General features: G+C 41.8%; 1 protein-coding gene across 4 annotated transcripts in view; it reads right to left on the reverse strand.

Moving 5' to 3' along the window:
• The window catches only part of DTNA (dystrobrevin alpha), a 99030-nt gene that overhangs the window by 17190 nt on the left and 66653 nt on the right, over positions 1–15187 (reverse strand). The window contains exons 13-17 of one of the 4 annotated variants that reach the window (XM_074146439.1): positions 12212–12299; positions 9615–9712; positions 8129–8242; positions 3672–3768; positions 2156–2173 (exon numbers count right to left, since the gene is read on the reverse strand). In XM_074146439.1, the coding sequence (XP_074002540.1) occupies positions 2156–2173; positions 3672–3768; positions 8129–8242; positions 9615–9712; positions 12212–12299 (415 nt within the window). Of the gene's footprint in view, positions 1–2152; positions 2174–3202; positions 3769–8128; positions 8243–9614; positions 9713–12205; positions 12300–15187 lie in introns of those variants that run through there. The other 3 variants (XM_074146437.1, XM_074146438.1, XM_074146441.1) reach the window with 3 other exon arrangements.

Genomic DNA, 15187 nt, shown 5'->3' on the forward strand with positions numbered 1-15187 from the left:
ACAAAGCAGGTCCTCCTAGAACAGGGTTGCACAGGAACGTGTCCAGGTGGGTTTTGAATGTCTCCAGAAAAAGAGACTCCACCACCTCCTGTTCCAGGGCTCTGCCACCCTCAAAGTAAAGGCGTTCCTCCTCATGTTTAGACGGAACTTCTTATGTTCCAGTTTGTGCCCATTTCCTCTTGTCCTATCCCTGGGCGCCACTGAAAAAAGACTGGCCCCATCCTCTTGACACCCACCCTTTAAGTATTTATAGGCATTGATCAGATCCCCCCCGGAGAATACTAGGGAATCCTTGATTTCAGAGGAGTGAGCACATTAATTACATTTTCCTCATCTAGATCCACCTCAGCCAAAGTTTGTGGGAATGGAGTGCTATTAGGATTGGATTCTTGCTTAGTGGTTAACAGGAGAAACGTGATTGTTCTCACAGGCTAGAGCTAATGGCGTGAAATCTGCTGTGATAATCAGTAATGACTTCTTGGTAATCTCAGCAGAGAAATTGAGCACTGAATTGCTCCCAAACCTCAGCAGCCCCACCAGCTGAGGACTAAGGCGTGCTGAAAGGGGAGCTACCACAGCCACCACGGACGTGTGAATGGCTTCAGCTTTTATGTTGTACTTGGTTGCAGCTACCAACGTTCTCATGCCTTTTAGGAAAACTTCCACGTATTTTATTTAATTCACCATCCCTAGTCAACCTGCTATGGATTTTAAGTTAGCTCATGTTAAACAGGAAAAGATTTCCCACTACCAAGTGTCGTGCATGCTTGGGATAAAATGCATGAAACGAAAACCGGCTTTACAGGAGCTTTAGCCCATTGCTCCCTCTGCCGGAGCTGAACTGGGATGACAGATGGGGAAAACCCTCATCAAGCGACACAGATGTGGAGAACTCATTATCCTTTCAAGGAAGGGCAGCTGAGAAATAGAAAGTTCATAAGCATTAGATGAATTGCCAGGCTGCTCATTCCAATTGAATTCCTCCAGAAATTAATTTAATCCTGTTTCTCTCAACAGATCATGAAATGGCACAGCGTAATGGGGATCATTTAATGGAAATTGTGAGAGTAATTCCTTAGCATCATCACCTGGTATTCAGCGAGGCTACTACTCTCGGGAGAAAAAAAATCGTACCTCTTAACACCCTGAAACTGTGCTTTCACTTATACTGTCCAGTGAAAATTTTATATGATAGGCAAACTCTTGTCGCATTGGAAACAGCTCTATCGCGAATGGAAGATCTTTTAATACTGCAGAATCAAAAAAGACAGCCCTTACATGAAGGTGGTGTTTGGTCAGATTTATTCTTTTGTGTGCAACAGACTGATGCTCTACAAAAATTAGCCAAAATCTTAGTTGTATGAAGGTGAGCATTACCTGCAAAACCTGCATGCTCTACCATAGACAGAACACATCACACTTGTGACTCTACTGCTGCTGATGAAAGCAAGAGGAAGTGTGTGTTGTTAAAATGAAATATTTTATCAGACTGCTGTCTGAAAAGTGCTTTTTTTTTAGCCTAATGTTTCCAAGATCCATTTCAATACTAAAAAGCTCCGAAACAACGAAATAGTCTAAAATTTACCCTTAGTAATACAAACACTTGCCCTTTTTGATCTAGGTTGCAGAAGCCATTTAGAAACTACGTTATTTTCCTGAAGACTCACGGGACTGTTAGCATCAATGCCCACTTTAAAAGATGTGCACACAATGCCCTGACTTTTTTTGGATAAAGTGGGATTTCCAACTCATTGCCCTGGTTGAATTTAAACTCAGTTATGCTTTTCTTACAGTTTCAAAATTCTCATAACATTTTCAAAATGTTATCTATAGTAGAAGTGTTCTTTAATTCGTATTCTAGGTTGGTTTCACCGTATTTGAGTGGTGGTTTCCATATCTTATATGTCTTATTTAGAGGAGTGAGAAAAAGTTCAAGACTCTTTGTAGCCATGATCACTTTCTAGAGGGCTAATTGTGTGTTTAATTGTGAAAATTGCCCCAAGATACTTGAAAATAACGTGTGAAAGAATTTCAGAATATTAATTTTGGTCAAAAGAACACACACACATTTCAAGCAAAGGAAGTAAAATAAATCACAGGAACACAATCACGTTTAGGAGTTAGTGAGGCCTCCAATAAAGAGGTAACTTACTACCTGTTTCAATTCTTCTTCCTAAAGAAAGAGAGGATCAGCACATGAGATTAGCCAGGTTGTAAGTGAAGAACAGAAAACAAAGCCATATTTGGAGCAATAGGGCTGCAGGTACAGTGGAGACAGCTGAAGGTATGTCACCAGGTTATGGTCCCACCTCTGCACACTTTGAAACACCAGAACAGGGCAAAGCGTGCAGAAAGCTACTATCATTTCCTACCCAAAATTTTCTTTGTCCAGGCAATGCAATGACAGCAGGCAGCCCAGACTAGTAGTTGTAGCTCTGCAGCGTGTCACAGGTAGAACGAAAAGTATCCTGTCTACTTCCAGCTCCCAGAAATCTGATGGCTACTGGGTGGGCTCTGCTGCTCAGGTGACACCAATTCCTGCATTGTGGCTGCAGAAGCCTGTGCCCGACAAGATGCAAATGACACAACTCATCCTTTGATGCGAATACATGTTGCTAACCGGATTTCAGTGAAATCCTTTCTGCTTTTATCAGAACCCTATTTGACACAATTTCAATGCACTCATTTTATCTGGTGTGGCCAACAACAAAACAGACTCTTATGCTACTCAGAGCACTTTCTTCCAAGCTTAATTTCTGGCATCACCTGTCCTCAGGCACATCAGGTAAAATAGGGCTGGACTCTGCAAATAAAGACACCTTTTCCATCCTACCCTAGTCGGCCTTAAAAAGGCACACGCCTTTTGACATCTTCATTTTTAACAGAGATCCTTTATTTACGGTGTGTTTCATCTGTTTAACAAGGGCTTGTTTCTGTGTTTATGAAAATGACCAAGTGTTGGGGAAGCATCTCTAAGATCAGAGAGGTAGATGTGGTTGCCAAACGGCATGTCTGACTGAATGGGCACAGTTAAAGGAACTCGTAAGGGCAATTCTGTATTGTCAGCTGGAGTAGGTAGTAGTATACAGTGCTGAGTTGTTTTTCTCACAGTTATTAGTTAACTTGTTTTATGTATCAGTTTGTTTCTTCTTTTTTTTTTATTGTTGGGTTTTTTTTTTTGTTGTTGTTGTTTTTTGGTATTTCATGTCCTCAACAGAGAAAACTCTCAAAAAACCTGGAACTGGACCACAAAATATTTTCTGTTTGGGCACTGTCAAATGGCCAATCCAGAGACTGATAGCCTGAAATCCAGAGATGTGGTCAAATCCTACAAAAGAGCAAAACAGGACTGTTTTGCATCATGCTGCAGTATTATTTAAAGGACTGTATTAATTCTTCAGTAGTTCAGAGCCTGTCTCTGATGCTCTGTCCACTTAGCAGTAGGTGATGATGATGATGCAGTGTTACTACAGTAACAACATAATCTGAGCATCATTTGAAACCCCTGAATTGAAAGAGTAAGGCAAAAAATAGAAAGAGAAGGATACAAAACCAAATTTCATGCGTGGAAATAGTAAAGTTCTGCAGAATTCTGTGGTCATATCTCCTTCCTCTCCTCTCTTGCTTTACTCTGCTTGTTCTCCTTGGCAGTACCCAGTGAAGCTCCTTACCTTCAGCAGTTTCATGAGGCCTTCTAACTGAACCATAAGCTCCCTCCGGCTTTCCTGGAGAGCAGACATCCTCTGTTCCAGCTCATCCTTCCGCTGTCTGAGAAAAAAGCAGATCCGATCACAGCTTACCCCTCACAGCGTCAGCAGCTTTTTACTGCATCGTTTCCCCAGCCCGACTATGAAGGATATGCCTATAGACCACAGGAAAGCAAACACACTGCATGAATTCAGCATAGTGCTTAGAAACAGGGCTACATGAAAGCCAGGGAGTTCCCTCACACAGACCCTTCTCCAATGAACAAATGAGGTTCAAACAAATTTGTGTTATATTCCCTTGTGGGAATGCCTGGCAGTTTTTGCCTTTGGATCTCTCTAGTCAATAACCTCAACTAGCCGTCAGGAGAAATTAAAGCTATGCCCTGAAGGACAGGAAATTACAGCAGGGGCACTGAAGAGAGTGAGATATGCGAGAAGCTACAAGCGTTCAGAAATTCAGCCAGAAAACCACAGCGATCTGCTTTTGTTTCTATTTTTTTTTTCTGGAAGCAAGAGTAAGACTACCCCATAGCAGAGATATAACTGCTTGAAAATAGCCCTTTGGACTCGGGGTCCAGTGCTGGTCCTATGGCAGTGTGAATAGTGAGCCACTCCCAAGTGTGACAGCCGGTTTGTGCCCACATAAATGGGAACAGCTTTGATTCTGCACAGCTCCACTGCACAGGACGGGGGTTCAGCACCTGCACATGTTCAATCACTAAAATCATGCGAGAGGTCCCCACATAAATACAAAATAGAAGCGTTACCTCCTGGAAGATATGATTATTGAAAGACACTACTGTTGAAAAAAACATATATTTGGTATATTTTATACACTACTGTATATCAAATAACATAAAACCACTATGTCGTTAGCCTTGTACTATCTAGAAAATACGACAATTTAATCCTAAATGGAAAAGCACCAGAGTCAACAACACTAATTACGTTTCCCATATTTAGGGAAATAGGACACTGATTTTGAGCTTTCTCTGTAAGTGAGCAGTTACTGATACAAGCAACACTTCATTTCTACAGGATCGCTCATGTATGCTATCTCTCACCTATATAATAGGATCATATAGTAACACTGTCAGGTTGTATTTACTCTTCTGGACGATTAATCTATTTTCTGCTACAAATTGCCTGTGGTGGCTTTTCATTTCTAGGCATGTAATGGGTGGAAATGCTATGAACTGTACAAAGGCAACTGAGTTTAAGAAACTGCTAATAAAAATAAGATACCCCATCCAGGTAATTCCAAGTGGCAGATCCTCGCACAAACCTCTGTTGGGTTTTAGATTCATTCTATGGGGAGAGAGGATCTAAGCAGCGTGCAATGTACAGACCGCTCCTCTAACTTGTTTCTCCCACTGTACTCCAAAGCAAGTTCTTGGCAGGAATGGGTTTTTTAACCCACCTCCACAACAGCAATGGTAATGTAAAGGAATATGCTGTGTTCAGAACCTCATTTCAGCGAGTCTGCAACACTACAGCAGCTGGTGAGAGATGCTGGGACAGGTACCCACAATGTAATATACAGATTTCATCGTTTCTTAGTATTAAAGGAACTAAATTGCCCTACTGCCCTAATTGCTTCAAGGGCAAAAAATCTGTGGGGTAGGAGATGTAAATCAGTGCTGCTGTTCTGAGTCCTGCCGTTTTACACACAATAAGAACAGCCTTGTGCAATCCTAAGTGTCTAGGAATTTGAGGTGGTGTTGAAATTCCACTGTAAATCAGAATCAGAATCGTAGTGGTTGGAAGGGACCTCAGAGATCATCGAGTCCAACCAACAGTAAAAAAAAAAAAAAAAACCAAAAAAAACCACCACAAACAAAACCACCACCCACCACCTGAACACACAACAACAACAACCAAACCAAAAACCATCACCCACCCACACAGCACCCCACCACAAACCAGTAATCTTGGACACTAGAGCATGCCCTGAAGAACCATGTCTACACGTTTCTTAAATACCTCCAGGGATGGTGACTCCACCACCTCCCTGGGCAGCCCATTCCAATGCCTGATAACCCTTTCAGTAAAGAAATGTTTCCTAATATCCAACCTGAACTTCCCCTGGCGCAACTTGAAGCCATTACCCCTTGTCCTATCATCTGTGACTTGGGAGAAGAGACCGACCCCCGTCTCTCTACAGCCTCCTTTCAGGTACTTGTACAGAACAATAAGGTCTCCCCTCAGTCTCCTCTTCCCCAGACTGAACAACCCCAGCTCCCTCAGCCTCTCCTCGTAAGACTTGTGCTCCAGACCCCTCACCAGCTTCGTTGCCCTTCTCTGGACCCGCTCCAGCACCTCAATGTCCCTCTTGTGGTAGGGGGCCCAAAACCGGACACAGTACTCGAGGTGGGGTCTCACCAGTGCCGAGTACAGGGGGACGATCACCTCTCGGTCCCTACTTGCCACACTGTTCTTGATACAGGCCAGGATGCTGTTGGCCTTCTTAGCCACCTGGGCACACTGCCGGCTCATGTTCAGCCGACAGTCGACCAACACCCCCAGGTCCTTTTCTGCCAGGCAGCTCTCCAGCCACTCTGCCCCCAGCCTATAGCGCTGCCTGGGGTTGTTGTGACCGAAGTGCAGGACCTGGCACTTGGCCTTGTTAAACCTCATCCCGTTGGTCTCGGCCCATCGATCCAGCCTGTCGAGATCTCTCTGCAGAGCCTCTCTACCCTCCAGCAGATCAACACTGCCACCCAGCTTGGTGTCGTCTGCGAACTTACTGAGGGTGCACTCGATCCCCTCGTCCAGATCATTGATAAAGATCAATCAAAAAAGAAAAAATAAAAAAAAAAAAAAAAAATAAAAAAAAAAAAATCAAAAGCTAATCTTTTGCCTTTCAAATGGTGAATATTTTAGAAGGTATGCAAAGCAGTACAGACCCACAGATTAAAAGTTATTTTCTGACTCTGACACTGCGTATTAAATCAGAAAAGATACCATAATTGAGGAACTTGGCATCACTGCCCTAGGGATGTCCCATGTCAGAAAATTCAAATAAGGATATTGTGTGTTTAATATGTGTAGTAGAATTGAAAAGAAGGAAAAATTAAGTAGTCAGTCCGCTAACACTGCACAATCATTTGATTATTTTTTTTAAAGAATAATAAATTTTATTTGTCAACTACACAGAAAGTTAATCTCATAAACCTGCTTAAAATAGACGTTGGGCTTGATGCACAGGAGCGACATTATTGGTCTATTTTATGCGGTGTACACATTTTCATCACAGTCAGTTTTATGTGTCTCACAGAATGTCACCTGCCTGCAGATATCTAGGAGTAATTACATACTAGATTCACCCATAGAAATGAAGAAGCTAATTTGACTTCAGATTGGAAAGCAAATGTTATTATTTGTGAAACAAAATTACTTTAGTATGGAAAACTTAATAATAAAACTATACAGTATTTGTAAAGAAAAAATTTAGCACAATTTCTATAGTAATTTCCTTTGGTTATGAACCAAACCACTAAAATATTACTTGTGTGAGGAGCTGCTAAATGGCCAAAAATGTTCTTTAATCTTCTCATGAGAGAACTGCTCTATGGGGGATGGGATAAAATTTAATCAGCATTGTTTCACTAGAAAGAAAGTGTTTACACTCTGTTCTCTACTCACATGAAGCGTTTTGAATAGTTCTTATTGCGTTCTCTGTCAGGCTCTCACAACAAGAACTTCAGGACTTGCAGGGCGGCTACAGATCTGGGCCAGTGGCAATTGTTCTTCTTCAATGTGATATACATGGCAATTAGTAAATCCATGTAGAGTATGCTAAATTAACATGCAGACGCATCCATATCAATGTTTTTAGTTTAGTGGGATAATTGGAGAAATGATCCTCTAAATCTTCAGCTGCTGCAGAGGACGTTACTCCTCCTCCCAAGGAGGATCACTCTGCAGCCTGGTTTTGCACCATGAAGAGAACTGACCTCTCCTAAGAGTTCAGCAAATGGGGGAAATTTCCAAAAATTAACGTCTAATTCTGGCTGTATTTTCATGTAGCTCTGTATTTACTTTAGCATAAACGAGAAGTCTTTGTAGACACATTTGTTCTGACAGAACAACATTTTTCCCCACATAATTAATGGCATTTGGACAGGGCTGTGAAGTCCTATTCCAAATGACCTAAGGGCCTAACTCTGCAAACACTAATGCACATGCTTAATTTAACGTAATGAGTAATATGTGAGATTCCTCATGCATGCTGTTTGAAGCATAAGCTTAATTACTTTTAGGACTACAGCCTGCACTGAAAAAGGAGAAAAAAACCACATATTTTGCTATTTACTCAAAAAATCCCCCAAAACGGTAAGCTGGGTCTCTTATTTCTTCTCTTATTGAGAATGACTGGCTGTCCCCAGTCATTGCCGGAGGTTTTACTGCTGTGGACCTACCTCAGGAGCCGAAGCTCTGCAAGGAGAGTGGGATTTTGTTGTGCCTTCTCCGGTGTGGGCTGAGACGCTTGCTCATGTTCAAGTCGCAGCCTCTGGATCTCCTGTAGGATTTCTCTTGGGGAGGAGAATAAGCAGAAGACTACAAGTCAGTAATATTTATCACAAAACCAGCTCACTGGACGTTGCAAGAGGAGATAAAGTGTGACTGTATGTAGCTCTTCATCAATGTGGATATGATGACCGGGCACCAACCAACAAAAGAAGCCCTCAGCACTGGGCAGGTCTCTGGAGAATTTTTAAATAAACTTTTAGGATTTCACCATAAAGGGAAATATTTCTTCAATACCCCCCAAAATCAGAGGTAGACATGAAATAGCAATATGCTTAATTAAATTGCTCCCTTATTCCCCAGGAATATTTCAAGCATCACATGAAATTCACAAAAACTAAAGTAATATCTGGCCCCTTTTGAGTATCAGAGAAAATATTTTGCGTGTAAAAAAAACACTTTTAGTGTAAGTAGAGATCTGAGAGCGGTCAACAATCCATAGAGAAGCCCTTGTAACAGGACTTGTTATGACTGGCTTGCCAGCCCTGGAGCGCTGTCAAAAGGCTAATAGAAAGCTTCGCAGCAGAAGGTGGAAACCTTTGTGGAATTCTTCTCTTCTTCACAACGTGCTGGATAGCAGACGGTCAGGAGGCAGCCTCGAACTACGAAAGACAAATCGAGACTGGAGCTGGTGGCTCATTACACGGTGACAGAAGGCAGTGCAGAGTTTGGGAGAGGAAACCATCTGGTCTAGGCTGGCCTCTATTTTACAGTCCGGCAGTAAAAGCAGAGCTCTGCTGCCACACGTTTCATGGCATCAGGCAGTCTGATACCCAGGGCCAGATTCTCTGCTGCTAACAAACCGGCGTCACTCCTTTTTGGGGCCAGCTGGCCTATTTCTCCTGGACACCCTTCCTCAGTCCCAGTTACATCCATACCTAGTGTTGCGTTTGATCAGCAGCCTAACTTGCCGCTAACCTTCCTGCAACCCTTCCCAGGCAGACCGTGCTCCGGAGAGCTTTAATCATCTTTTTCACAAATAAAAGCAGGAGAGCATTACATTACCAGTGTGACGGATCCTTTTATCGTTTTGTGTTATAGTGCCACAGAGGATCCAGCTCAAAGTTAATCTGGTTTTGAAACAGGATAGGCTTTTTTTTTTTTAAACTCTTAACAAACAGCAGCTGCAAACAGTGAAGTATCAATGATTATATCATGTGATTGAACAGTACACTCATTAAAACACAGCGGCTGTGGGTTTTAAAGCCTCTGTCATATTCTGTGGACCTTTTTGTGTCCTATGCGTTTTGTAGGGGGAGGTGTATACGCATGTATGAGTACATTGCACAGAAGTAGGTGGTAAAAAATGTTAGGAAACAAAGAAACATAACACAACATACGGGACTGAACAAAACCAGGTGCTCTGTGGATGCTTACCGGTTTTTATTTTCAAGCTCTGCAATCAGCTGCCTCTGTTGCTTGTTTGCATCAATGGTGAAGGAGATATCTGATGCCCCTCTCTGCTGACCCTGCTGCTGTTGTGAAAAAAGAGAAGGCTGCATTGAGGGAGGAATAGCCAGCACGCACCCAGGCCTTCAACGCAGATCTGTTCTGTGAAATCTGCTTACAGAAAATACAGTACCAGGCTTGCCTACACTAAAAAAAGAGCATCCATGTTGCGCTCATACCAGTGTGGCTCCATCGCTAGTAAAAGCAGGGTAAGTGCTAGAGTAAATAAGACTCGGTGTTTACCATCCTGTCATTCATTGCTTCAAGGAGCTTCCTCTGCACCAATCGCAAAAGGCGACGGCACTGCTGCAGGCAGTGGCTGTAATATGGCTCTTAATTTGCATACTACAGACAAGAGGAATACACTGAAGCAAAAAGCAGGGTTCCCCTCCAAAAAGAAGAGGATGGGTTTCCAGTGCAGTGATGCTTCCTTCTTCTGAAAGTATGGTTTTACTTTGTCTGAAAGCTGTAATCAGTTTCCAGCCTGTGTGGCCCATTTGGCCACGTTTCCTATACACTCATGATATGTCAGGAAAGCTCTTTCCCCAGTCCTTCAGGTACAGCAGAACCTTTTTTCCCCAATAAAATTAAATGGCAATTAATCTATTTCCTACCAAATTAGGCAGTGCTCACTACGGCTTCACTGAACCACACTCTTTTTTAATGTTCATCAGCAATAACAAATATTGGTTTGTTTGTTCATACTCCTCTATTTCCGTACTGCAGAAATGACAATGCAGAGCAAGACATTTAAAATTTCACAGCTATCAAAGACATCCATTTATTTCTAACTCCAACATGAAAAAATCAGACATTAAAAAATACTCTGCTGAGTTACTGCTGTGATCTGTTTCCCACTGTAAGAGTCCCAGGAAATGTAAACTCTGGAGCCCAATTTTATGTGATGCCAGGCACCTCCTCCTCCAGGAGGTGGCACCTTGCAGGAATGGACCCTCAGAAAGGATGAAGATACGTTTCAGTGCTAACCTTTGTTAGCACTGTCTGTGGGGAAAGGACAGTATGTTACACCTGTAGCCATTTACCATTTTTTCTGCTACGGGTACATTTTCCCATAATTAACACTCCAACCATAGGGAAGCAGAGGACTGCACAAAGCAGAAAAACTGATACACACTGGTGGATGTCACGACTGATACAGAGGGAACCAGGATCTTTGTCCTGAACGCCCAATGTTATTAATACATTTTGTTCCTTAAAAACCAGAATGACCATCAGCAAAGCTTTAAAAATTTCCACTGTGTTCCTAATGGGGTGCCACTCCTTGCTTGGAAGGATTTCTGTATATGAAACCTTCTCTTTTCCTTCTGTCTCTTGTTTCAAAGAGCACAGATGGATGGCAACGAGAAACTCTGTATTTTCCTTCAAATCAGCTCTATGTAAGAGCTAAATACTGTTTCCTAATTTTTCCCTTGTATCACGGACACATTATATACAACTGATTTCTACCAGTTTTGACCCAGAGACATAATGGGAAGTCTTGTTCCCATAAAGAATTACCATCCTTCAGAAACAGGACCATCACCTACATGTTGCCTTAAATTTGAAAAGCTGTGTCACACCTCTGGAAGGGATTGATTTGGGCTGGGCTGGCAGACCAGGAGCACCCCTCTCTTCCCCTGCAGCTGCAGGTAGTGTGAAACCTCCCATGACAGACGGCTGTATGGGGCGGCAGGTTCATCATCACTGCCTTCACTCGGGATGAATGTGTCACAGCGTTTTCACATGAAGAGCAGTGCCTGATTTTGCCCTTTCAATTGACCCCACAGCGTAAATCTCAGTGTGAAAATATGCTCCCTGGCACTCCGGACTGGCTGCTTTTCACTTGACCGTCATTTATGGCTCCTTGTTCTATCAGATGTGCTGAGATGGAAAAAAAGTAACTAGGCTGACCTTATTTGTGCCATTTAAGATTTTATATACTTTGATCAGGTTCCTGCTTCATTCTCTCTTATTCTTGAATATAGTTAGTGAGGTTTTAGCTTGTCATCACCTTCTATCTTGGGATACACGGAGCAGAATAATCATTGCTCTGAAATGAAAATGGGAGCCAGGGCTAATGCAGGGGGTCATTACAGTCATCCTGCTGAAGATCATTCTTTAAAATCCTCAGCACTTAGGGCCCCCGTGGCTGTGATATTTGAACTAAAGAGTAAAATGGATTCACCACCCCATTTTTCCACTGCAGTAAATCATTAACCTTTAACCAAAGCTAGTCCAGACAATATTTTCTAGTCTTTCCTGAGTTCAAGATGCCAGATTCCCTTTGCTGTAATTGTTTAAATACCATTGCATTAGTATATAGATTATATGCATTAGTATGTGGATTCTTCAGCTTAAATAGACTGCATAAAAGTGTTATTACTAAAGCATAACAGTGTCTGATGAGAAGGATTGGGAAAAATAATCCATTAATCATTAAGACTGTCAGATGTTATTTCCCAGATCTTGCCAAGCCCCTGGAACATGACAGAAGGGAAGTACCTTCCTTTAATTAAAACACTTACTGATGAAGAAGTTTCTGCTGCCAGCCTTGCTGCGTACCTGGCGATCAGCTTATGCTCTTCATCCAGGCGACTCGCGCTGTCGAGGACACTGCGCAGGATTGGAGGGGAAGGAGGGAAGACATGTTAATACACGGTAAAAAAGACAGTTGCACTGTCACACTGTCCACTCACACACCCTCATTACAGAATTTAGAAGCAAAATGTCACCAAATTAAGAATGGCAGATGTTAATTGAGCAAAGGGGAGAAGTGGCAGAGTAACTTCCCTGGAAGGATGAGCTCTTGGGGCCCAACAGCACCTTCCCTTAGGGGGAAACAGCAGTGGTCTGCAATCCCAAGGCCATGCAAGATACAACTCAGACTATTCTGTCTAAATAGGGGTGGGAGGTAGTCAGGGCCACCAGTCAGCATTTGTTTTTACTTCATAGCTTTGTCGTATCACCTAAAAAACCCATGCCTTTTTGCACAATGGATTAGTGGGAACCCCAGTGTTTGCTGAGGTCAATTTTAGAAGCTTTGTCAGATTTGCAACAGAAAACACTATTTAGGACAGTTTTGCAGGGCACTTACCAAGGCCTCATGGACCACAGTTTGGAACCACTGATCTAGGAATTTATAATTAGACTCTTTCATTCTTGGTTTCTTGATAGGTAGGACTCAGATTTCAGAGACTCACATAATGGTGCACCACTGATCCCAGACTTGGACTAACTTTAACCTGGAGCCAACTCCTGCTGCCGAGATGCAGGAATCTACTAGCACTGACTATGAAGAGTGTCTGCTTTTGGTCTCCATTACTCAGAAAGTGTAAGCACTTACTGCAAATATGCCGAATTCCTTTAAAATATTGCAACTTATTACTTTCTTTTTCTCTAACAATATAAACGGCAAATATTTCTCTCAGGTTAATCCCTTGCATGTGGTCATTATTTTAAACGGAGGCTATTATTTAGGCAGATGAGCAGGAAAAAGGTAACACAGTGAGAACCTTTGCTATTTCTAAATATCTAGAAGTTTGCAGAGAACGACTAGAACTAATGAACTGACCAAAAATGAAATATGAAGAGGACTTAGTTGACCCTGGATAATCCTGGGATTTAGAAACCTGAATCACATTACTATTAAAATATACAAGAGGAAAAAAAAGCAGCCCCTAAGAAGAGGTGAGAAGAATACTTTGCTGTGTGGAATAGAAGACAGCCTGCAGCCTATCCCAGGGATAAGTCTGACCTCTCTTCTTATGCCTTGGCAACTCTCTGATGTTTTGGCTGACGGGAGACATCCACACGCCTCTCCACCCATGGGCTCTTCAGGGCACTCAACTGGTTGCTGGCAAATGAGCTTCATGTTTCAAAAGAGTGTGCGGGACAAGGGTTATTTTGGGCATGGACATCTTATTCTGATTTTTGCCAGAAATTGAAAAGCCTTCCAGACAAGAATGACACTTGTGCAAACAGTTCTGCTTTTGAAGAACTAGCATCTTTAAAAGGAAAAGGAAATATTTCTCCAAAAATTTTCAGTGAGTTCCTATCCCCAGGTACGGTGGGCAACAATAATGTGCATCTTTTGGTTGGCTTGATTAAGTCCACTGGGATTTAGTAGTTATGTTTGAAAGATGAGTAGTGGTTGATATTCACTGATCATTAAACTAAAGCTGGGAGTCCTGTGGATTTGTTATGGCTTGCTGAGATAAGGGAAAAGAGACAAACACCATCTTTCTCTCATTCTGACAATAACCTATGAGCCCACAAACATGAAGTATAGAAAAACAGTAAAGCTATGAAAAGTCAGACCCAGAGGCGTTCTGCGCAACCTAAATCTGTGCGGCTTAAGACTGCTGGTGGTAGATGAACACTGACTTTTTGGCTTTGGTTATGTTTAATTTATTTTGTTACATATATAGCTTAATTCTATGCTTACTCAGATTCTTGTGGGATAACTGTTTTATTTTCTGAAAAGACCCAAGCTAAAGGTATTTTTCTAAATGTATACAGTTCTCCTGAAAGGGGTATGCAACTCTTACAGACACATAAAAACATGCGAACCAGGTAATAAGGGTTACTTTCACGACAGTACAAATAATTTTTAATTTTTCCATAATGACTAAAACATCACATTCTAACAGATGGCTGTGAAAACAGTAAGCATTCAGCATCAATTCCCCTTTTTACAGCAACGTGCAACCATACTACCCATTCTGGAAAAATAATGGATTATGGTTGCTCTTGTTGGCATAACACAATCTGCAACATAGTTCTGAGATGTGAGTTAACCCCTGAGACAATGACTTTACTGAATGAACCAAGCCACTGCAGCTTTTTGATTCTTACTTGCTATCTAATGTCTTTCATATATATTTATGTGTAGGTGGCTGTCATAAAATACTTGTAGCAGTGTATCAAATTTGGTCTATGAATGCCACAAATCACTGGCCCCAAAGCTCTGTAAATTAAGTTTCAGTGTCTGAGATAAATTTAATTCTGGAATGTACCTATTCTATGTGATCATTAAGCACAGAGATATGCACAGCAGGATTAGCCTCGACTGCCAAGACTTTTATATCTCAGAGTTTCGATTTGCCATAATTCACTTCTGTTTTACTTCAGCAACTTCACGGACACTGATGCAGTGAAATACACACAAGCTTTAAAATATTATGAATATGTGTGCAGAATTTGGGACCCGAGAGAATGGTTCAGGCATCCCTTTGAAAGAAAATGAACATTTTGCATACAAACATGCTGTTGATGATCCTTCCTTTCTAAAAAAGGTAAACAATGTTTTTAATACTGCTTCTTCAATAGTGACCCTTTCTTTAAAGACTTTATAATTATCAAGAATTAATTGGTCTAGCAGAATCATTCAGATGTAGAGTGAATATATAGTCTTATCGCCTGTACAATAGGACTTCTTTCTTAGGTTTTAGCTGATCTGTGTAATATTCCACAGTCTAAAGGACATCCATTAAAAAGAAATA

Source organism: Numenius arquata, chromosome 4 (assembly GCF_964106895.1).
Source record: "Numenius arquata chromosome 4, bNumArq3.hap1.1, whole genome shotgun sequence".
Classification (NCBI taxonomy): Eukaryota; Metazoa; Chordata; class Aves; order Charadriiformes; family Scolopacidae; genus Numenius; species Numenius arquata.